The sequence below is a fragment of the Podarcis liolepis genome (assembly GCF_965112155.1).
Source record: "Podarcis liolepis genome assembly, chromosome: 17".
NCBI lineage: Eukaryota > Metazoa > Chordata > Lepidosauria > Squamata > Lacertidae > Podarcis > Podarcis liolepis.
In genome coordinates this window covers 8,712,449-8,737,506 of record NC_139571.1, presented here as the reverse complement: position 1 = coordinate 8,737,506, position 25,058 = coordinate 8,712,449, and the positions used below count along the sequence as shown (strand labels likewise).

Here is a 25,058-nt window from a genome sequence, read left to right as displayed (position 1 = left end):
TTCCCAGGGCGCTGCTTTTATTTAGCCAATCAAGACCAAAGGCTTCAGAAAAGTCTTGATTCTTTGCACTGAAGTCGTGCCAAGGCTTTTATCGCCAAGATAAAAGCTCTACTACATCATCAATAAAGTTGCTCAATAGAAACAGCAAATGCCAAGAACAATGGCACTAAATCCTATCAACAAGAGCTACAGACAATGACCAGATTACAGCAAAACCCTCAGATTACATACTGGTATATCAGCAATGGAACTGGGAGAATCATGCAGACCAATGTTTAGGAGTGGATACGGATTATATACTTCTCAAAACCAAGGAAAAGGGGAAAGAAAGCAACATTTCTTTGTGAGCCAGTATTTGCTTTCTTTTCTGCTTCAAACCATTATAATAATAAAATAATAAAATAATAAAATAATAAAATAAAATAATAATAATAATAACAACAACAACAACAACAACAAATAAATAATTATTATTTATAACCCGCCCATCTGGCTGGGCTTCCCCAGCCACTCTGGGCGGCCTCCAAAAAAATAATAAAATACTGTAATACATCAAACACTAAAAGCTTCCCTAAACAGGGCTGCCTTCAGATGTCTTCTAAAAGTCTGGTAGTTGTTGTTCTCTTTGACATCTGGTGGGAGGGAGTTCCACAGGGAGGGCGCCACTACCGAGAAGGCCCTCTGCCTGGTTCCCTGTAACTTGGCTTCTTGCAGTGAGGGAACCGCTAGAAGGCCCTCGGAGCTGGACCTCAGTGTCTGGGCAGAACGATGGGGGTGGAGATGCTCCTTCAGGGATACTGGGCCTTTGAGGCCATTTAGGGCTTTCAAGGTCAGCACCAACACTTTGAATTGTGCTCGGAAATGTACTGGGAGCCAATGTAGGTCTTTCAAGACCGGTGTTATATGGTCTCGGCAGCTGCTCCCAGTCACCAGTCTAACTGCCACGTTCTGGATTAGCTGTAGTTTCCGGGTCACCTTCAAAGGTAGCCCCACATACAGCGCATTGCAGTTGTCCAAGCGGGAGATAACCAGAGCATGCACCACTCTGGTGAAACAGTCCGCAGACAGATAGGGTCTCAGCCTATGTACCAGATGGAGCTGGTAAACAGCTGCCCTGGACACAGAATTGACCGGTGCCTCCATGGACAGCTGTGAGTCCAAAATGACTCCCAGGCTGCACACCTGGTCCTTCAGGGGCACAGTTACCCCATTCAGGACCAGGGAATCCTCCACACCTACCCGCCTCCTGTCCCCCCAAAACGGTACTTCTGTCTTGTCAGGATTCAACCTCAATCTGTTAGCCGCCATCCATCCTCCAACCAATTATTATTATTATTATTATTATTATTATTATTATTATTATTATTATTATTATTATTATTATTATTATTTTCCCTGATGGAACTCAAAGAAGCTTTTCCTCCCATATGTCTTATGCGAGGCTGACTCCATCTCCTCCTACAAATCCCTCCTTAAAACCCACTGCTCCCATGAATCTTTTTGCACAACCTCCTTCCCCCAACCCAAGTCTGCAGCCCCTTCTAACTGTGATGGGAGATCAAGTTTTGCTTTGCGTTACAGTTCAAAGCAGCTTAAGGTTGATTTAGATCAGGAAAACTCACATCGCTAACCCTCCTCCCCAAGCTACTTCTTTGAAACTTAACATAATTATTGCATGGGAGAGCCAGTCCCAAGAATTTCCATCACCTTCTTTGGTCCTAACTAGGGCTGCCATATGTCCAAGATTTTCCCGGACATGTCCTGGAATTGGGCAGCATTTTGGCATTCGGGCGGATTTTTTGCGAAATCGGTAAAAAGTTTGGGGAGTAAGGCAACCCTACCTAAACCAAACTAGTTAACTTTTAATGAACTCCTCTTCCTTCTCGCCTTCTGTAGCTTTCCCGTTTTGAATTTTGGACTGCAAACTCCTCAAGGCAAGAACCTGTTTCTTTATCATTCTTATGTAGTACCCATGACACTACATAAACAGTAAGATGAAGAATTGTGGGTTTTCGCCCCCTCTTGGGGAATGGGCTATAGCTCAGTGGCCTCTGCTTCTGAAGGTCCCAGTACAGCTGGGAGAGACTCTTCATCTGAAACCCTACACATCTCTAGTCAATCAGTGTGTAGACAATACTGGGCCAAGTTTGATAGGCCAAGGGTCTGATTCAGAATAAGGCAGCCTCTTATGCTTCTAATTAGAATCTCACTTAGAAAACAAAACATCTAGAGCCTAGACGTAGAACCTCAGGAACTGGGCATTTCACACCACTGTTGATAAAAATGGCTGGAGAAGCCATCGAGGAGATGAAAGGAAGCACCAGGGAGCAGGTCCTCATCAGCTTTTTCTGGGGCACTTAAAAGCTTCTTTCAAAAATTTCAAGATCAAAGGCTCTTCTCAAAAAATCACTTAAGTCATCTCCTCCTAGGGTACTTTCTGGGAATGACAGTAAAGTAGCTGATAATGATAGTGGAAACAGAAGCGACAGGTCCTGATCAGGAGCATTTAGCACTAGAAGTAGCTCTCATTGACTACTCTCGCTCCAACAGTGCATGGATATACACTGTATATTATACAGCATACTTATTGACAGAGGGGGTTGGGAAGAGATGAGCCCATAATCATGGGATCCATTTACCAAATGGCCATGACGAACATCCTGTCTTTCTCCTGCCCCAAGGGCTGGCACTATCATGAGCAATCCAGCAGCTGATTCAGGAAGACTTTCTCAGACCAGGGTGGATAAAAATCAATGATTTAAAAAATAAATAAATCAAAGAAATCGTATCTTTTTAAATCATTTTTTAATCAATTTTTTTATTTTAATTGGATTTTTAAAATAAAATGCTTTTGGAGGAAAATATCTTTCTAAAGATAGTTTTCTATCTGTTAAGTTACATTATAGTCCAAAGGTCCATCAGGAAATAAGGATTTGTTTTAAGTTTTTCACGTGTGCTGACAATAATTCTAAGGTGTCTTTTTTAAAAAAAAAATGTTTCACCACATCAGTTAACAAACATGGATACATATGCTATAATGTTATTGTTTTAGTTAAATAAATTGTTTAAATTGTTAAGGAAATGATTATTTTTCTCCTTCCAATAAAGTACAGCAGAAAAGTTGTCCAAATATAAACAGTTAACTTATTAAACCTCACAATAATTTCATAATTATATGTCTATGTATTTCTAATAGTATAACCAAATCAGTAATTTTTGTTATATTTGTTAACTGTAAAAACTGCTCTGAAAATTTATTATTCAAAAAAATGAAACCTTCATCTGGTTGGTAAATATTAAGAATATACCAGCAGGAGTGACTTTCTGTAAAAAATAGAAAAAAGATTTAAATCAAGTCTTACTGACTAGTGATTTAAATTGATTTGATCTAAATCAAATCCACCCTGGCTCAGACTGACCTAAAGCGCACCTGAGCTATCTTGCTCAGCTTTGAGAGGACAGGCAGTGGGGCAGGGCCTGGCTAGGTGAAAGGTAGTCCTTACACAATTTTGGAAGTGGATTTTGCTCAGGACATAGTAGTTGGTATCAGGAGTATGACTTTCGTATACAGAGCCATCTCCTACACCAGGGATGAGAAAGCAGTCACCCTCCAGCTCTTTTTGGACCACAAGTAGTACTGACAGAGTTGGAGTCTGGCAACATCTAGAAGGCCACAATTTCCCCATCCCCACCAAACACCCACCCCTTTACTCTTGGACAGGGTTATATTCCTGGATTTGTTATGCTTATATGCTGCTTTATAAAAAATTCTCATAGTAAAAGTATACAGTGGTACCTCAGGTTAAGAACTTAATTCGTTCTGGAGGTCCTTTCTTAACAGGAAACTGTTCTTAACCTGAAGCACCACTTTAGCTAATGGGCCTCCCACTGCTGCCTCGCCATTTTCTGTTCTCATGCTGAAGCAAAGTTCTTAACCCAAGGTACTTGTAATGGTTGGGAGTTACTCGTGCGTAAACCTTCCCTTTTGGAAGCTTGGTTGCATAGGTTAAACCGTCTTGACTGCACAGCCCATCTCCACGTGGCTGTCTCAGTCGCTAGCAGAATCTGTCTGTGGGCGTTTCTTAAACCTTTGCCAGCATAAAAGCTGTTTGACACCCAATCGTCTCCGCCTCTCATTGCGCGGAAGTCTTCTGCGCAGGGAGGGCATGGGTAGTGGAGGACCAGTGCTCTCCTCACTGACTTCCAAGGAAGAATCCCGGAGCCCTTCCACCTCCTCTGCCATTTGCTCTCCTGGATCCTTGGTGTTACGCTGATTTCCTTCCCCCTCTATCAAGCTACGTCTCCCCCTTGTGCTGGTACCTTCCCCTGCAGAATTGGAGAGCCTCTCCTTCTCCTGTTGCTCTGATGTCAGTTCCCTGACAGTACTATTTCTGCGTTAGCGGAATCTGTAACCTGTAACCACTGTACAGTGGTACCCCGCAAGACGAATGCCTCGCTAAACGAAAAACCCGCAAGACGAAAGGGTTTTCCGACTTTTAGAGGCTTCGCAAGACGAATTTCCCTATGGGCTTGCTTCGCAAGACGAAAGCCCATAGGGAAATCTCCTGGGACAGCGGGGAAGCGCAGCGCACCTTCTCCTCTGTTCCCAGACCTGTCCTGAAGGCTTGTGGTGGGAGGTCCGGGAACAGAGGAGAAGGCGGCAGCGCTTCTCCTCTGTTCCCGGGGCTTGCGGTGGGAGGAGGGTTTTTCCTCCCCACCGCCAACATTCAGAACAGCATTCTGAATGTTGGCGGTGGGGAGGAAAGCCCTCCTCCCACCGCAAGCCTTCAGGACAGGTCCAGGAACAGAGGGGAAGGCACGCAGCGCTTCTCCTCTGTTCCCGGACCTGTTTTGAAGACTTGCGGTGGGAGGAAGGTTTTCCTCCCCACCGCCAACATTCAGAAGGCTGTTCTGAAGGCTGGCGGTGGGAAGAAAAGCCCTTCTCCCCCGCCAGCCTTCAGAAGAGTTCCCGGAGGGCTGCCTAGGCTGCGGATAGCAGCATGCTGCCCCGCGCGAGGGGCGCTCTTAAGCAGAGCGCCCCTCGCGCGGGGCAGACATTCACAGCTTGGGGAGCCCTGCAGGACTTCCCCGCAGGGCTCTGCAAGCTGCGGATAGCAGCCTGCTGCCCCTCGCGTGGGGCAGACATTCGCAGCTTGGGGAGCCCTGCAGGACTTCCCCGCAGGGCTCTCCAAGCTGCGGATAGCAGCCTGCTGCCCCGCACGAGGGGCGATCTTAAGCAGAGCGCCCCTCGCGCGGGGCAGACATTCACAGCTTGGGGAGCCCTGCAGGAGTTCCCCGCAGGGCTCTCCAAGCTGCGGATAGCAGCCTGCTGCCCCGCACGAGGGGCGCTCTTTAGCAGAGCGCCCCTCGCGCGGGGCAGACATTCACAGCTTGGGGAGCCCTGCAGGACTTCCCCGCAGGGCTCTGCAAGCTGTGGATAGCAGCCTGCTGCCCCTCGCGCGGGGCAGACATTCGCAGCTTGGGGAGCCCTGCAGGACTTCCCCGCAGGGCTCTGCAAGCTGCGGATAGCAGCCTGCTGCCCCTCGCGCGGGGCAGACATTCGCAGCTTGGGGAGCCCTGCAGGAGTTCCCCGCAGGGCTCTCCAAGCTGCGGATAGCAGCCTGCTGCCCCGCACGAGGGGCGATCTTAAGCAGAGCGCCCCTCGCGCGGGGCAGACATTCACAGCTTGGGGAGCCCTGCAGGAGTTCCCCGCAGGGCTCTCCAAGCTGCGGATAGCAGCCTGCTGCCCCGCACGAGGGGCGCTCTTTAGCAGAGCACCCCTCGCGTGGGGCAGACATTCGCAGCTTGGGGAGCCCTGCAGGACTTCCCCGCAGGGCTCTGCAAGCTGCGGATAGCAGCCTGCTGCCCCTCGCGCGGGGCAGACATTCGCAGCTTGGGGAGCCCTGCAGGACTTCCCCGCAGGGCTCTCCAAGCTGCGGATAGCAGCCTGCTGCCCCGCACGAGGGGCGATCTTAAGCAGAGCACCCCTCGCGTGGGGCAGACATTCGCAGCTTGGGGAGCCCTGCAGGACTTCCCCGCAGGGCTCTCCAAGCTGCGGATAGCAGCCTGCTGCCCCGCACGAGGGGCGATCTTAAGCAGAGCGCCCCTCGCGCGGGGCAGACATTCACAGCTTGGGGAGCCCTGCAGGAGTTCCCCGCAGGGCTCTCCAAGCTGCGGATAGCAGCCTGCTGCCCCGCACGAGGGGCGCTCTTTAGCAGAGCACCCCTCGCGTGGGGCAGACATTCGCAGCTTGGGGAGCCCTGCAGGACTTCCCCGCAGGGCTCTCCAAGCTGCGGATAGCAGCCTGCTGCCCCGCACGAGGGGCGATCTTAAGCAGAGCGCCCCTCGCGCGGGGCAGACATTCACAGCTTGGGGAGCCCTGCAGGAGTTCCCCGCAGGGCTCTCCAAGCTGCGGATAGCAGCCTGCTGCCCCGCACGAGGGGCGCTCTTTAGCAGAGCGCCCCTCGCGCGGGGCAGACATTCACAGCATGGGGAGCCCTGCAGGACTTCCCCGCAGGGCTCTGCAAGCTGCGGATAGCAGCCTGCTGCCCCTCGCGTGGGGCAGACATTCGCAGCTTGGGGAGCCCTGCAGGACTTCCCCGCAGGGCTCTCCAAGCTGCGGATAGCAGCCTGCTGCCCCGCACGAGGGGCGCTCTTTAGCAGAGCACCCCTCGCGTGGGGCAGACATTCGTAGCTTGGAGAGCCCTGCAGGACTTCCCCGCAGGGCTCTCCAAGCTGCGGATAGCAGCCTGCTGCCCCGCACGAGGGGCGATCTTAAGCAGAGTGCTCCTTGTGCGGGGCAGACACCTGCAGCTTGGGGAGCTCTGCAGGACTTCCCCGCAGGGCTCTCCAAGCTGCGGATAGCAGCCTGCTGCCCCGCACGAGGGGCGCTCTTTAGCAGAGCGCCCCTCGCGCGGGGCAGACATTCGCAGCTTGGAGAGCCCTGCAGGACTTCCCCGCAGGGCTCTGCAAGCTGCGGATAGCAGCCTGCTGCCCCTCGCTTAACCCTCTGCTAAAGAGCGCCCCTCGTGCGGGGCAGCAGGCTGCTATCCGCAGCTTGGAGAGCCCTGCGGGGAAGTCCTGCAGGGCTCCCCAAGCTGCGAATGTCTGCCCCACGCGAGGGGTGCTCTGCTAAAGAGCGCCCCTCTTGCGGGGCAGCAGGCTGCTATCCGCAGCTTGGAGAGCCCTGCGGGGAAGTCCTGCAGGGCACCCCAAGCTGCAGATGTCTGCCTCGCACCAGGCAGCAGGCTGCTATCCGCAGCCTAGGCAGCCCTCCGGGAACTCTTCTGAAGGCTGGCGGCGGGAGAAGGGCTTTTCTTCCCACCGCCAGCCTTCAGAAGGCTGTTCTGAAGGCTGGCGGTGGGGAGAAAAGTCCTTCTTCCCCCGCCAGCCTTCAGAAGAGGTCTGGGGACAGACTGTCCCTGGACCTGGTCTGAAGGCGGTCTCCATAGGAACGCATTAATTGATTTTCAATGCATTCCTATGGGAAACCGTGCTTCGCAAGACGAAAAACTCGCAAGAAGAAAAAACTTGCGGAACGAATTAATTTCGTCTTGCGAGGCACCACTGTACTCAGATCTGAGAGGTGGCTGCACACCTGAGCAGCAGTTTGAGAAAGCTTCCTGAAGCCAGCTTCTCCATACCAATCTTTGTTCTGTTCTACCTCAGCTACACTAACCAGGACTATGGCTCTCAGAAACTCAAGGCCTTACTCCAAGAATCCCAGTCTCAGTGTACACTTGGGAAACCATGGTTGTATTTGTATTTCTAAGACAAAGATCATTGTTTATGTTCCCCCACGCAGGAAGTTGAGTGTCCACTACCAAACGGCAACCAAGGCACAAGCCATACGGACTACTGTGAGATGGACCCCCTAGGGCTTCATACAAAATGTTAAGCAAAGCACAGACACTGCAGCCACAAGGCAAAGATCCTCATACAAATGAGGCTGTTGGAAAGAATGGATCCCAGAACGCTGATGTCTACAGAAGCAGCATGCTAACATGACTAGAGAGGATCCCACAATCTTGTCACCTTGCCCTCCCTTTGGCTAAGCTGCCACTGAACCCCAGCAGATCTGGGGAAGTTCACCAAAAGAACTGTAGTGGTAGAAGCAAGACAAGGCAATCTCCTATTACATACTTAGGTCACTTGGAGGTCTCAGTTACAAGACCACCTTTTCAGCTCAGGTGAGCTTTGGGCTGAAGCAAGGGGCTTCACAGTGCTAGATGAATAGCAGGGGAGAAAGAAGCCAGTGCTTTCTGAAAGAGTGCTAAGGTCCCAACCGAGTTATAAATAGCACCTGAGCTCTTCAAACACTGTGTTCCCGTTGAAATTTGGGGACCATTGCACGAGGCCTCTCTCTCTTCCATCACACACACTCTCCAAACTATAATTAGCAGCAACAGATGCATTTAAATGACAGGTCTACAGGTGGGCAACTTGCTAGATCAGTTTTCCTATTATTTCACCAGTCTATTACTTCGTGGGTTCCTGCTGCAACACTAGGTCTCCATCAATGAAAAAGTCAATTTCTCTGCTAGACTGGGGTGGGGAGAATTAACCGGATCTTTCAGCAGTAATACCAGGGACAGGAAAATTACAGCCCAAGGGCTCTGTGTGGCCCTCAGTCTATTTTCAGGAAAGGCAGAAGGAAAGACAAAAACAGGGGGAACACGGGAAGGAATGGGGCGGTGGCGAGGGGAGGGAGGAAGCCCTCTGTAAGAGATCAGTTCAGACCTCTGGTAAGAGCAATCTGTCCTCCTTCTGGCAGCCTGCTGGGCAGAGGAATAAGACAGACTTGTGAGGGTGTGCATAGAGGCAGAAAAGGGGATGGAAGAAAGAGAGACGAGCTGGTGGGCCCATCCACTTTTGGCTGTGGCACCACCTATCACTGGCTTTGCTCCTGTCCACTGGTGCCAAATTATCCCACCGTCCAGGAATGCACCCCTTGAGAGAAAGAAAAGTTCCCCACCCTTGACTCATATAAACGTGGAAGAAATATGGTGATTATTGGCCAGTTGCAGTTCCTTGTTTTCCACTCCCCACTTGCTTACACACACACTCAAATACAAGCGCATCATCATCTTTCATCATCATCTTAATTGGAACAAGTATTGCAGGAGACTATGAATGGGATCTTACCCGCCCCACTATAAAATGAAGGAAAGCTTGATGCTTTGGGCAATCTAGCACAGCAAGACTGGAAAGGTAAATAGATAAGCAACCCAGAAGGGCTGGAAAAACAATCTCAAATTCCTTGGAACCAACACCACAGCATATTTTTTTAAAAAATGTCTCAAAGCCCATAGGGTTCAACTTGAGCAGCATGTCAAACTAAGATTCACACAATTGTATTTTAAAACTCAAACCACAGCGTCCAAACATGCAACAGGTACAATGATGGCCAGCTTTCTTCTTCCATCTGCTCAGTATTTCTGTTCCTCTAGAGGTGGAGCAATGACTATTATTATTCAGATACCGCATCAAACCATGGCTTGCAAATACATTTGCAAATACATTTCAAACCATGTTTCCACATTCTGGTTTGCTGGATGAAAACAAGCCATTGTTTTTTAAGATGACATTATGCCAGTATACGATCTTTGGTCAGTCCTTATTTCGTAGCCTAACCTGCCTCACAGAATAGTTGAGAGGATAAAATGGAGGAGAAAGAGAAAGAGGTAGGTCTCCATGAGTTCCTTTGAAGGTGGATGAGATAACAAAACAAATATAAAGCTTCCATAGTTATAACAACAACAATAATATTAATAATAATACCCCACCCATCTGGCTGGGTTGCCACAGCCACACTGGGGCAGCTTCCAACGTATAAAAACATAATAAAACACTGAACATTAAAAACTTTCTGATACAGGGCTGACTTCAGATGTCTTCTAAAAGTTGTATAGTTATTTATTTCCTTGACATCTGACAGGAGGGCATTCCACAGGGTGGGTGCCACTACGGAGAAGGTCCCCTGTCTGGTGACTTCACTTCTCACTGTGAGGGAACCGGCAGGAGGCCCTTGGAGTTGGACCTTGGTTGGACTGAAAGATGAGGTGAGATGCTCCTTCAGGTACATAGGGCCAAGGGCATTTAGGTCAGCACCAACACTTTGAATTGTGCTCAGAAACCTACCGGGAGCCAGTGTAGATCCTTTAGGACCATTGTAATATGGTCCTGGTGGCCGCTCCCAGTCAACACTCTAGCTTCTGCATTCTGGATTAGTTGTAGTTTCTGAGTCACCTTCAAAGGTAGCCCCATGTAGACTGCATTGCAGTCGTCCAAGCAGGAGATAACCAGGGCACTCTAGCAAGAAGGGTCTCAGCCAGCGTACCAGATGAAGCTGGTAGACAACTGCCCTGGACACAGAATTGACCTTCTGCCTCCATGAACAGCTGTGAGTCCAAAATGACTCCCAGGCTGCACACTTGGTCCTTCAGGGGCACAGTTACTCCATCCAGGACCAGAGAGTCCCTCACACCCACCCGTCCCCTGTCTCCCCAAAACAGCACTTCTATATTGTTGGGATTCAACCTCAATCCATTAAATGCCATCCATCTTCCAACAGCCTCCAGACACTCAAACAGGACATTAACCGCCTTCACTGGTTCTGATTTAAAAGAGAAGTAGAGCTGGGTATCATCCGCATACTGGTGAACACCCAGCCCATACTAGTGATCTCTCCCAGCGGCTTGATATAGAAAAAAGCATGGGGGAGAGGACGGAGCCCCAAGGCACCCCACAAGTGAGAGCCAAGAGGTTGGGAACACCCATCCCCCAACACCACTTTCTGAACACAGCCTAGGAAGAAGTAGTCATGGCTTGATACTACATATGAACTGAACCCAGGTAACCAGGCAAATCAGATTTGTTTCCAGTCTAGTTTCCAGCATATGAAAGAAGGCAGTAGCACCCTGATGAGGACTTGCCTGATTATGCAGGCAAGAATTCCTGAACAAAGATAGAACCACACTGAGCCAACAACTCCAGAAGACAAGGTGTCATTTTACAGTTCTCACTGGGACCTAATGACCAGCCACCATCAATAACTACACCCAGCTTTTCCTTAACATCAAATCATTATTGAGCACAAACCATTGAGCAGCAGGGTTGCCAAATACATACCTTGACTCCGCAGCTGCTACAGCATCTCATTGTCACAAGAGGACCAGGCCAATGACCGATAGCAAGTGTCCTATCCTTAGCTTATTTGTGCAGCAGCCAAGATATTTCTTGCTTTCCTACTGAATATTTAACAGATGGGATCAGTGTGCTTTGCCTCCCCATTTAAAAAGCTAGCCAATCAAGGCACACTCACCGGCATTTGACAGCGACGGGATAGAGCCTACTTCTCCACCTTTGCAGCAGGAGGTTCACAAAGAATCTTGTAAGTATAATGGCAAACATATTCACAAGTCATTTTTCCAATCTCCTGGTTAAGGTGAGCACGGAGGAAGCCTTGTGGTGATTTCATTCTCTGCCCATCTCCCATTGGTGCCAATGAGACTTGCTTGGGAGCACTGCCCAGTAGATTATTCCCCATATGAATTAGAGCTGGCGGTTGCCATTTTGATTTCCTGCCTCAGACACCAAAATGCCTTGAGTTGGTCCCAAAGACAAACTCTGAAGTGGAAGGCCAGGTTCCTGCAAGTACAGTGGTACCTCTGGTTGCGAACGGGATCCGTTCCGGAGGCCCGTTTGCAACATGAGCAGAACGCAACCCGCATCTGCGAGTGCGTGGGTTGTGATTCGCTGCGTCTGCGCATGCGGCAAAACCCAGAAGTAACCCTTTCTGGTCACCGCGGTCAACCTGAAAACGCTCAACCTGAAGCAAAAGTAACATGAGGTATGACTGTACAAGGATTCAGGAAATAGTGGAATCTCACCTCTGCCAAGTAAGCAACTGGCTTCCTTTCCATGGACCTACCCCTCCCACTCTATTCTAAATTACTCGGATCTTTGGCATCCTTCACCCCCCCCCATGCCAAGAGAATCTCATTTCCTCCACTTCACAGTCAAAACACACACCAACGTCTCCTCCTTTCTCTCTCCTCCTCCCTCGCCCCTCCTGGATTCACAAAGTGCAAGACAGTCTCCGTGGCAACTAAGGCTTCACCCCAACAGACTATGCCAGCTTTGACTGTGAAAAACACGTGTGTGTGTGTGTGTGTGTGTGTGTGGAGATGGAAGGAGCAGTAATGTCAGCTGAAAAGGCTCTCAACACACCAAGGCATGCAGACACAAGCAATCATTGATTTGTGCCCTCGTCTCTTGCAGTTGCTTTCAGGGTGGCAAGACTCAGAGACTGCACAAACTTTGAGCCAACATTTGCGGCATGGAGACGGAACCTGGTGGAACAGAACAAAAGTGTACTCTGTATTCTTTAGAACAGGAGAGGCTGCCCTCCAGATTAGGGGCCTGATTCCTACCCCACAACTCCCTCCCTGCCATTTTGGCAGCAGTGGCAGAATAAAAAAGCCCCAACAACTGCCCCAGGTAGAGTAGACACAGAAGTGGGGTGCCCCGAGACCTATGCCCTCACAGTGACATAAATTCCTCCTCTGTAACCAGATCAAACATTTAATGAGGAGGAAAGTGGTGATTACATCTCCCCCTCAGCTGATCTGCATGGATCAGTGGAGGAGGGAGGGCTGTGTACCAGTGTGCATCACCATGCATGAACTTGTGGAAGAGTGTAGTAGGGTGGTTCCACTGCCATATTGTTCACATTGAGTTGGCCAAGGGCAAATGCGGTCCTCATGGGGGCGGAGAAGGTTAGCCACCTCTGCTACAGAGACTGGAATGCTCATCAGAATAGCGTGCAACAGACACAGGATGCCATTTCACACATTACAGGGGGCAAAGTCAGGGTTGCCACCTGTAATCCGCTCAAGAGGGCGTGACAGACCATTACCGCTCTGTGAATTATGTACCAGTGGCAAGTCTGCGTCTGCACAAGCACATTTGATGTACAAAATCTACAAAGCTACACAGTTGAGAGGTGTGGTGCAGTGCCTACAGAATGCCGGATTAAGAGTGGGGAGATCCAGAGTGGGATCACCCCTCAGCTGCGAATCTCACTTGATTCCCTTGGGCCAGTCACCATCTCTCAGGGCCAACTGTCATCTCTCTGCGTAACTGAACTTAACAAGGATGAAAAGGGAAGGCGAAGGGAAGGGAGAAAGATATATAATAATGTACATAATTTTATGTTTAATTTCTTTTTAATGATTTGTTTTTAGCAATTTTTGTAAGCCGCCTTGAGTCCTATCACAGATGATGATGATGATGACGTATGCTGCCTCCTTGAGCAGGGGTGTCCAAACTATTTTCAAAGGGGGCCAGATTTGATGAAGTGAACATGTGTGAAGGCTTTAAACCGGATTAGGCCCCCCAAAACGGACATGCCTGCATTAAAGGAAACATGGGATACAAATGCAATAAAGCAGATAACATGTTAACATTTTAAGCTGTACAGCTGCAGGGTTCGACATTAGCAGGACGCCAAGTGTATTTTGCACCTAAAGATTCTCCATTTGCAAGCACCTCAAAAAGTCTGGTTGCCATTGGCTAACACTCAAGGATTGCTGAAATGTATGTGCCTTGAAGCCTCAAAGTATATTTCAGGATAGGCAATATGTTAAGGAGTTTAACAATAAAGAGTAGAGTGTTTTGAGTACAGTACCAATATTTTTATTGTCAACACCAAATTAAACATGTATTAACATTTTATGTTAAAAATGTTATATTAACAATGTGTCGCTTATGTGAATTGTATATTAGTTCATGCTTATCAAAATAATTAAAAGTGTTGCAGACCCGCCCCACCCCCAAAGGTGACTAGACATTCTGTTTTGGCACCCACAACCCAGGTCCCAGGAGCCATTTTGCTCCTAGCTTTTCTATCCCAGTTTTTAAGACTGTCACGTGAAGAGACCCCAAAAGAAAGCAAGACAACCTAACATATGGATAATAAATAGGTGCTCCTTCTCTCTCAATTCCCTTCCTTGGCTACAGAGCTGAAGCTGTCTCCCACAGGAACTCGCTAAGGAACAGCTATTTGAAACTCCTCTCTCTGAACCAATTATTTACCATCAGAAAAACGGAACTCCCCTCACTATCTCTAGCAAAAAACAACAAACCACAATCAAACAAATAACTTACACACTAGACTAGTAAAAGAAAGAAAGAAAGAAAGAAATGTGGTCAAAGGCAGGGAAAACTTTAGATAGCGCATTATCTTCAGCACAGAGTCACTTGTGAAAATTACAACTAGACAGCACTCTAGAAATTGGAATTAAAAGATCCAGTTTTTCTTGCTTACATGAGGCATTGCTATAGACACCCTTATTTGAGACAAAACTGCTTTCAGTTCCATTTGGCACAGCCCCATTTCTCCCCTACCTTTTAACCATGTGTTAGGTCAGGTATGAGGAAGAAAGTCTGAAATTAAAACACACACACACAAACACAGCCCTTTACCCAAGTGTCAACACAAACAAAATAAAGGAACAGCAACTACTGCCAGGAAGTCAGCTGCATTTATAAGAAATGCCATCATGCAGGGAGGAAACACTTTCATGTCTAGAGATGGTTTGCATTTTTTGGTAATCGAGACAAATACTCCCAGCTTCTTGGGTGTGAGCTACCAGGAAGAATCTGACCAAGTGAATCACTTGCTTTATGGCATAAAACTTAGTAGTAGTAAAAATAATAATTTATTACAGTGGTACCTCGCAAGACGAATGCCTCGGAAGACGAAAAACTTGCAAGACAAAAGAGTTTTTCGTTTTTTGAGTTGCTTCGCAAGACGAATTTCCCTATGGGCTTGCTTCGCAAGACGAAAACGTCTTGCAAGTTTGTTTCCTTTTTCTTAAAACCGCTTGAAGAGGTGCAGTTGAGACTTGACCGTGCTTCGCAAGACGAAAAATTCGCAAGACGAAAAAACTCGCAGAACTAATTAATTTCGTCTTGCGAGGCACCACTGTATTTATACCCCGCCCATCTGGCTGGGTTTCCCTAGCCACTCTGGGCGGCTTCCAACAAAACACTAAAATACAATAACCTATTAAACATTAAAAGCTTCCCTAAACAGGGCTGCCTTCAGATGTCTTCTAAAAGTTTGGTAGCTATTTTTCTCTTAGACATCTGGTGGGAGGGCATTCCACAGGGTGGGTGCCACTACCAAGAAGGCCCTCTGCCTGGTTCCCTGTAACTTGGCTTCTTGCAGCGAGGGAACCGCCAGAAGGCCCTCAGAGCTGGACCTCAGTGTCCGGGCTGAACGATGGAGGTGGAGACGCTCCTTCAGGTATACTGGACCAAGGCTGTTTAGGGCTTTAAAGGTCAGCAGCAACACTTTGAATTGTGCTTGGAAACGTACTGGGAGCCGGTGTAGGTCTTTCAAGACCGGTGATATATGGTCTCGGTGGCCACTCCCAGTCATCAGTCTAGCTGCCGCATTCTGGATTAGTTGTAGTTTCCAGGTCACCTTCAAAGGTAGCCCCACATAGAGCGCATTTCAGTAGCAGTGAAGAAATTGGGAGCGGATTAGACAACCCCACATTCCAGTACGACTCTGAACTCTCCTTCCTTTTCCTTTTGCTAACAAAGGAATAGAAACCCCTCCACATACATTATTCCTGCCCACTGGTTGCCGCTTGGTGAAGTGCAGCCCAATGCTAGGCATGTCGTGTGTTAAATGAGACTCTCTCAAGTATATATACGACTGAGCATGACTCAGACTATGCCACCTATTTTCTTATATTCTGCCTTGAAGCCAGATTGGGTCCACCAGTTCAAACTGAGACAGGAGAACTGGGCCAAAAAAGGCCAAATTCCCCCTCAGATAGGGAACTTAATCCTAATCTCACAATACCCTGGGTGTAAGACAGTAGTACCTCGGTCTAAGAAGAGTCCTGTTAACGAACTATTTGGGAAACTAACTCCGCAAAACCGGAAGTAGGTGTTCCGGTTAGTGAACTTTGCCTCAGAAGCCAAACGTGCTCCACTGCCGGTGGAACAGCTCTGGCCATGGGAGGCCTCACCGCAGCCCCCATCCCACCCCCGAAGCCGTGGAAGACTATCATCAGTGCAGGTAAGGGGGGGGAAATCATATTTTCTTTTTTAAAAAACAAAACAAAACATCAATACTGTCTTATTTATTTTATATTACAGTACATTGATGATTGCTTTCATTTTATGGATCAATGGTCTCGTTAGATAGTAAAATTTATGTTAAATTTCTGTTTTAGGGGTTGTTTTTCATTGTCTGGAACGGATTAATCCATTTTCCATTACTTTCTATGGGAAAGCATGCCTCGGTTTAAGAACGCTTTGGTTTATGAATGGACTTCTGGAACGGATTGAGTTCATAAACGGAGGTACCATTGTATAGCAACTTGAACACTGCATATGAGTTGCTTCTCTGCCACCCCTGTATTTAGCATCTAGCTTGATAAAGAGTTCTGTAGAATCTAGAAGCTTGCATGCTGTCTTGTGACATTACCACACTATGATTTCTAGATTTCTTATGTGCCAGCGCTGTACCTTGTGACTCGTTTAAAAAGCTATGCAATTCAGAATAACTCGATGAACATAATTTTGCTAGCATTACATAAAAATAAAAATAAATCGCAGAGTGCGTGGGTAAAAATGACTTGGTACAAATTCAAATGTTTACGTGAAAAAACTGACACACATTTCAACATGATCCACCTTTTTCTGAAATGTGAACTGAGCATCATTTCCCCCCCCCCCGAAAAAAAAGTTCACTGTACCCCCACCACCTTTCCATATACCCACGGAAACTTCCAAATACTAACAGTTAATGTTTGTTAATGACCAGGAAGAGGGCCTTCTCAGTAGTGGCGCCCGCCCTGTGGAATACCCTCCCATCAAATGTCAAGGAAATAAACAACTATCTGACTTTTAGAAGACATCTGAAGGCAGCCCTGTTTAGGGAAGTTTTTAATGTTTGAAGTTTTGTTCTGTTTTTAGTGTTCTGTTGGGAGCTGCCCTGAGTGGCTGGGGAAACCCAGGCAGATGGGCGGCTTATAAATAATAAAATGATGATGATGATGATGAATGGGTTTTCCAGTTAAATAGAATCCAAAACAAGGTACAGGTTCAGCATCTATCATAAACAGAACGCTAGGTATTGTTTAGATAGATTTTAGCAATATCAATCTTTATGAATTATTAATTTGCGTTACATAAATATTTCTTAAAAGTCATTTTGAGGGAACCCTTTAGGCCAGGGGTCAGCAACCTTTTTCAGCCGTGGGCCGGTCCACCGTCCCTCAGACCATGTGGTAGGCTGGACTATATTTGGGGGGTTGGAAAATGAATGAATTCCTATGCCCCACAAATAACGCAGAGATGCATTTTAAATAAAAGGACACATGCTACTCATGTAAAAACACGCTGATTCCGGGGCCATCCATGGGCCGGATTTAGAAGGTGATTGGGCCGCATCCAGCCCATGGGCCTTAGGTTGCCCACCCCTGCTTTAGGCAATACCCACTTATAAGCAGCGGCACATACCGTATTTTTTGCTCTATAAGACTCACTTTTTCCCTCCTAAAAAGTAAGGGGAAATGTGTGTGCGTCTTATGGAGCGAATGCAGGCTGCACAGCTATCCCAGAAGCCAGAACAGCAAGAGGGGTTGCTGCTTTCACTGTCCAGCGATCCCTCTTGCTGTTCTGGCTTCTGAGATTCAGAATTTTTTTTTTCTTGTTTTCCTCCTCCAAAAACTAGGTGCGTCTTGTGGTCTGGTGCATCTTATAGAGCGAAAAATACGGTATTCTGTGCCACTTCAGAGAAGCTACAAGAGGTTTCTTCAAGAGAGATGAAATGGGAGGTGCAGAGATAGCAGACGAACATGCTAACGAAAACAGACACCCACCTCACCCAGCATAAACAGCCCTGGCTAGATTTGCAAACAGTGGAACTGTTTGATCCTGCCCAATTCACCAATCTAAACACCGTCCCTTTTAAGCTGCAAAGCCTTGCAAGTCCTTAGCTAAAGGTTAACAAAAAATACCCCGGACCACACCCAGAGACATGAGGCAGAATAGCCTGAACAACGGACAACAGGTTAAATATATCTGCAACAGAAGCAACTCGGGAATCAGTATAGGCTCCTACACACACACACACACACACACACACACACACACCACATTTCAAAGACAAGTTCCAATCCATCCTGCAACTAAGGACAAAACTATATGTTATGCTGGTAAACATGTACTTGCCAGTTAATGTTAATGAAAGGGCAGAGGGGAGGCTCAATGTGCAGAAAGGTGCTTAAAACTTTGCACGCCTGCCAGATCTCCCCTAAAAGTCCCCCCCCCCACCCTCCGCCTGCTTTTGCTGGTTTCCCTCCCCTCCAAGCAAGCTTCTTCTGATCTTTGAGTCAAACAAGACTGTGGGATGAACAGTAAACAGCCATGTGGGGCAACTTGCAGAGGAGAATCTGGTTAAGCACCCCATCCTATCTATTAATGCTTTCTTCCAAAAAAAAACAACCCCTCCACCTCCTTCAGATTAGTGTTGAGGGAGATGCAGTTTTCAGTACGGTATTAGGATGGTTATTGCTTGCTGTTGTTGTGTATTTTATGTTTTCATACTGTAAACCACCCTGCGATCTTTGGATGAAGGGTGGCATATAAATTTAATAAATAAACAATAAATAATACAGTGGTACCTCAGGTTACATACACTTCAGGTTACATACGCTTCAGGTTACAGACTCCGCTAACCCAGAAATAGTGCTTCAGGTTAAGAACTTTGCTTCAGGATGAGAACAGAAATTGGGCTCTGGCGGAGTGGCGGCAGTGGGAGGCCCCATTAGCTAAAGTGGTGCTTCAGGTTGAGAACAGTTTCAGGTTAAGTACAGACATCCGGAACGAATTAAGTACTTAACCTCTGAGGTACCACTGTAGTTCTATCACACAGCTCATCCCAATGATTAAACATCAGCATCCCTATTAAACAAAAGGGAATTATCCCTTCAGATACAAAGTATGTCCAGTCAAGATGTACATAAAAGAGCGTAGGAATCAACCAATGCTTGTGTCCCCCCCCTTTTTTTGGCAGAGTACAAAACAAGACACATCCTGCAACATTGGAAGGTGAGGGGGACTCGGTTCTATAGATTTGCCACAAGTTTTTGAAAAGCACCCCAGAGTTTGATTTATTATACAGAGAGCATGACCACATGGGAAAAATCAGGGCGATCGGATTGCCAACTGCTACTGTTAAATGAGCATAGACCATAGATATTTTGCTTCGCATACAGATGGTGTACATTAATATGAAAAGACATGGCCAATCTGTAGCTTCCCAGCAGTTTGTACAGCAGCATGTTCTACACACGCAGTTTTGCATGCTGCTTCTGACATGCAAGTGCTACCTGCACAGGTAATTCATTAAATGAGAATCAGACTCTAAGCAAAGAATAAGCAGCCCCCAACTAAATCTACGGATTGAGAGACAACAAACTCAGGCAGCCAGTGGAAGGTTTCACTAATGGCAACATTCTGAATTAATTGTGGCCTAGCAACCATAGACTGCATGCTTCCAGCTTGCACATTGCCCCTTTTGACCCTACACATGGTAGAGAACCCAGAGACCCAGAAAATTGGCCAAGTTATGCTATGCAGATGTAGAAGTATGCAGATCAATTTTACCAGTGGGAATGGTTAGATTGAATTTTGAGGGTATTTAAATATTCCTTCCCCTGTCGAGGGCACTCAACTGTTGCCCATGCAAGGGCAGAATCCAGAAATAGCCTCCTCTACTCATGCAACCAGGCTAAAGTTAATCTCTGAACTAACTAGATTAGACACAGAAGCTTTGCTGAAGGGGTGAGAAAGACACCTTCAGATCCTGTATCTTCCACATGCACACAAGCAAAAACCTAAACCAGGCGCAAGAGAAAGCACTGGTCCTTCCAGAAACCCAGAACGTGCTTCACAGCACATAAAATAAGGGCTGCGAGAGAGAAGCAAAAGCAAGAGCAACTGGCAAGAGAAATAGAAAAGTCAAAATACAGACCAAAAATAAGGGGCCCGACATTACTAATACTCCCAACCTCTCTTGGATGTGCTCAGGATCAATCATCACCTTTAATCCATGAAAACGTAATCAGGGAAAACTGGCAGAAATGACTGGCAGAATCCGAGACCAGGGAGAAGAGTCGGTGGAAGAAGATTGGAAAAAGTTTAAAGACTATTTACATAAATATTGTAAAATTAATGAATGTTAGAATGATGTTGGATAGAAACTAAGTGGTCTCTAGCTGTAATGTTATAAGGGAATATGAGAAAATGGACTATTAATAGGTAAAAATCTAATGTTACAATATTTTAAGACTGAAGACTAGGATGAACAAAGAGGGGAGGGATTTGCTGAACTAACAAACTGAACTGGAATACAGAAAAGGAAGGCGTGAGGAGGTCCGGGAAATAAGCAAATGAAAGATAAGTGATTGAAAGACTGAATTGTTTTTAACTATTTTTTTGTATTTTTCTTTTTTCTTTTGTAATATTTTGAAAACCTTAATAAATATCTTTAAAAAAGAAAAAAAGAAAACGTAATCAGGGAAGGGCCTCCTACAAATATACTCTGCAAACCTATTAAGTATAAAATGCATATACCCAACACTTTTTCTTCTAGGGAAACTATGTTTTGAACTGGGTACAAAGGTCTTACCCTCTGTGAGGCTCTAGAACAGAGCAAGCTACAAATAAAATTCTCCCAAACTCTTTTCTCTAGCTCACTTTGCACCACCAGCAATTTTGCCTTACATGAAAGTCTCTTCTTCTGCTATTTAAAATCATTACTATATTCCTGTTCTACCCCAAAGCAGATTAAGGGACATTTCTGTTGCTGCCTGTTTAAAGCAACAGTGTTTGTTTTTCCCCCTTTCTCAGTTGCTGATTGAAGTCTCTACCCTGTTTTTCTTTATGCAATAGCTATGCATTTTGCCCACCTTTGGCTATCCTTCACCATAGCTTACCTGGGAAGATGAAGTGGAGATTAAATCACATGTACATAGAAGTTGATGGTGCCTTAAGGGCCTCATTGTGAGAAGCTGAATTTACTCCCAAATAAGTTTTCATGAGCCAATGCATATTCTAGATCAGAAGAAGGCAAAATGAAGACCACAGTCCAATTGACCAAAGGCCACTTTCCTAGGGCTTGCCGATCAGAAGGTCAGCGGTTCGAATCCCCACGACGGGGTGAACTCCCGTTGCTCGGTCCCTGCTCCTGCCAACCTAGCAGTTCGAAAGCACGAAGTGCAAGTAGATAAATAGGTACTGCTCTGGCAGGAAAGTAAATGGCGTTTCTGTGCGCTGCTCTGGTTCGCCAGAAGCAGCTTAGTCATGCTGGCCACATGACCCAGAAGCTGCCTGCGGACAACCGCCGGCTCCCTCGGCCCATAGAGCAAGATGAGCGCTGTAACCCCAGAGTTGTCCGCGACTGGACCTAATGGTCAGGGGTCCCTTTACCTATCAAAGAATACTGGACTATGTAGACATTGGTTCACTACATCAAGGGTGAGTAAAAGGACGGTCTTGATCTACTGGGAGATTTGCAGTAGATTAAACAATTGGCACCACGACAAACAACAGCAGTAACAAAATGAATCCTCATTCCCTCATATTGCCAAAATGAAGAAATTCCGGGTAGCCAGGAGAGGGTTAGTGTGTGCAAGGACTGTACACTCAGTACAGTTCTGGTACTCAAAATAAATTCCTGTCCTCAGAATCCTTTAGTTCTTTGGTGTATCTGTTTTTTGTACCAGACTCCAGGCGGTGAAAATCAGAAGTCTGGTAAAAACAAAGTACCGTATTTTTTGCACCATAACACTCACTTTTTTCCTCCTAGAAAGTAAGGGGAAATGTCTGTGCGTGTTATGGAGCGAATGCCTGCGGGTGGCGGGGGGGGGATCTGCTGCAGTCGTGAGCAGAGGATCCATGGTTCCCCTTCCTTCCCTCCTCCGTGTTTACAAAGCATGGATCCACATGGATCCTCAGGATTTTTGCATTGGGCTACTCCAAACTCACTGTCAGATCACATGTCTGTGGCCACAGCATGAACCACAAAAATCATATATCCACTATTTCGTTTAGAATATTTTTTTTTCTTGTTTTCCTTCTCTAAAAACTACGTGCGTGTTATGGTCTGGTGCGTGTTATAGAGCGAAAAATACGGTAAATCCTGAGAGTTTGCTCACTCCCTACAATAAGTATTGCACCTCTCATGTTCTGAGCAAGAGAGCCTCCTCAGCATCACTTAATACATATCAATTAGGCTTTCAGCTGCTAACAGACCCAGAGTACACAGTCTGTCCTGCTTCATACATTTAACCCGTATTGGTGAACCATGTAATGATTAAAACAGACCACGTAAGACTAAAGTCAGTCCACCTTTATTCCAGATTAATTTGAAGCACAAAATGGTACAGTCTGACAAAATTAACACTCTTTGGGTTTTGCATTCATTAAAATGAGCCAGGATTAGAATTCAAACTTTACCCACAAATTACATTACTTGGCCTCCCTGATTTTAAGTACAGCAGGACAGTTAAAATGTATTGAGGGATGTGTACACATGAGTGTTCTGCATATACATATAACCCACGCACTCCAAGTGGCAGTTTAGGGCAGAGGTCCCCAAACTGTGGTTGGCAGACCGCTAGTGACCTATGAGCTTTATTCACGTGGTTTGCGATGTATCTGTGTTTTTACGGTTGAAGAAGAAGAGGAGTTTGGATTTGATATCCCGCTTTATCACTACCCTAAGGAGTCTCAAAGCAGCTAACATTCTCCTTTCCCTTCCTCCCCCACAACAAACACTCTGTGAGGTGAGTGGGGCTGGGAGACTTCAGAGAAGTTTGACTGGCCCAAGGTCACCCAGCAGCTGCATGTGGAGGAGCGGAGACGCGAACCCGGTTCACCAGATTACGAGTCTATCGCTCTTAACCACTACACCACACTGGCTCTCTTAACCACTACACCACACTGGTTGAACACCAGATACGGCACAGCCATTTCTTATACTGTATTGTAGTACAAAATGCAACAAATAAAAGAAGGAATAAATAAATATACAATTAAAAACCACACAGCATCTAGCACAGCATATTACAACTGGAACAACAGGCAGAAAAAATCATTAAGTGGTCCGCCAAGACCATCAGCAATTTTTAAATGGTCCATGAGGGGGAAAGTTTGGGAGCCACTGAGTTAGGGGCATCTTCTCACAAGCAGTAAAGCAGCACATAATGGAAGATGTACGCCTTCAAATGGTATACAGAGGCCCAGTGACCATTAGGACAAGCCTGGGTTGCAGCTTATCTGGAAAGACAGAGGCGTAGCGAAGGGGGAGGGGACTAGCCAGGGTTTTTGGGCCAGGTGAAGCCTCCAAAGGGGAGCCATTGAGGCTCCCATAGCCTGTGTGTGTGTGTATGCAAATATGCATGGGTGGTCTTTGACTTGGGTGAAATAAAGCCTAGTTTCACCCCTGGGAAAGAGCTAAACCACAAGCCCAGGTTCAGGTAACACACTAAGCCAAACTGCAACTTAAATTTAACTTAAACTTAACATGCTTGCTTGTTATGTGTGAATGAGGACAATGTCGCAGAGGATATTGGGACATCCAGCTCTTAAATCACAACTCAGGTGTTCCCAATCTGAGAGCTGCACCCCAATATGCAAAAGTGCAACAGCAGAGCCAAAATATGATAGGCTATCACAGTAAAGCATGCAGCTCACTTACTCATGATAAAGTGGTAGACAAAGGGTTTCTTGCCCATCTAATTATCAAGCGTAAGAAGCCAGAACCAGGAAAAAATATATACTTAGGGGAGCAGTGGCGAGCCTGCTATGGGTACAGCTACAGCTTTAAATATTGAAGATCATTAATGTGAAAGCGCCTCCTCTTGTTTTCAGGTGGTCTTATCTACCTGGCCAAATTAAAGTTAGTCTGTGTTAATACATGCAATCTTCCTACAAGCTCAGTTCCTAACGACCCAGGGAAAATATTGGTTTCTCTCTCTCTCTCTCTCTCTCTCTCTCTCTCTCTCTCTCTCTCACACACACACACACACACACACACACACACACAAATAACATCCCTTTTCTCAGCCAAGGGGCAAAGGGAGGGAGGAAAGCAACAGGGTCACCGAAAGAGAAGAAAACGGAACGGAACAAGGCGGCAGAGAAAAGGCGAGAGCCCAGGACAAGTAGCAGCCAGAATAGTATTAGCAGCCATCAGGAAAAGAGGGGGAGGCAGGCACTGAAGTGGGGGGGGGGCACAGACGACTGTACTCTGACACGAGGGAGAAAACTCTCTCGAGTTTCGGGTGGGAGCTGGAGAAGAGGGCGGAGAAACGCGCTTTAAATCAAGTCTGGGGAATCATGGAGAAGCCCAACCCTTGAGTGGAGAGACGAAGCGATCGGACATGGAGGGAGGGGAGAGAGGGAGATAAGGATTGGAGGGGGGAGAATATGGGGTGCCTCCCAGCAAAACCCAAGGAGTGGGGGCGGCCGCGCGCTTTCTTACCCAGAGCTCCGTGCCCCAGTCCATGCTGGCAGCGCCGTCGCCGTGCGCCCTCGCTCCGTGCGCCAAGGCCCACCCGGAGCCCGATCCGCCGCCTCCGCCGCCGCTCCCGTCCCGGGGAGTCCCGCTCCTCCCGCCCGTCCAGCCTCCAGCGCCTGCCCGGGACACTCCCCGCTCCGGCCCCGGCCCTTAAAGGCGCAGGCAGGGCTCAGCGCAGCCCGACGAGCGCCGGCATTCCCCGGCTTGGCACGGGGCGCGTCTCCCTCTGGCTTCCGAGGGTTTGATTGATGCCGAGGCGAAGGCCGCCCGCTCGTCTTCCCCCTCCCCCGAAAAGGGATCAACAGGCGGAGCCGAGGCGCGCCGCTCTTCCCAGGAAGCCTCCGCCGCCGCCGCCCTCCTTCCCCCGCGCAATGGGCGAAGGGTTTCCTCTCGCGTCAGGCTCCGCGATCGCTTGCGCGCGCGCTTCCTTGGAGCCGGGGAA

The 25,058-nt window shown here is 47.4% G+C and overlaps 1 protein-coding gene across 2 annotated transcripts in view; it reads right to left on the bottom strand.

Annotated features, from left to right (window-relative positions):
* Positions 1 to 25,058, bottom strand: part of TRIP10 (thyroid hormone receptor interactor 10) — a 90,160-nt gene extending 65,102 nt beyond the window's left edge. The window contains exon 1 of one of the 2 annotated variants that reach the window (XM_083483028.1): positions 24,581 to 25,058. In XM_083483028.1, coding sequence (XP_083339154.1) covers positions 24,581 to 24,604 — 24 coding nt within the window. In that variant the 5' untranslated portion in view covers positions 24,605 to 25,058. The remainder of the gene's footprint in view (positions 1 to 24,580) is intronic. The other variant, XM_083483027.1, reaches the window with a different exon arrangement.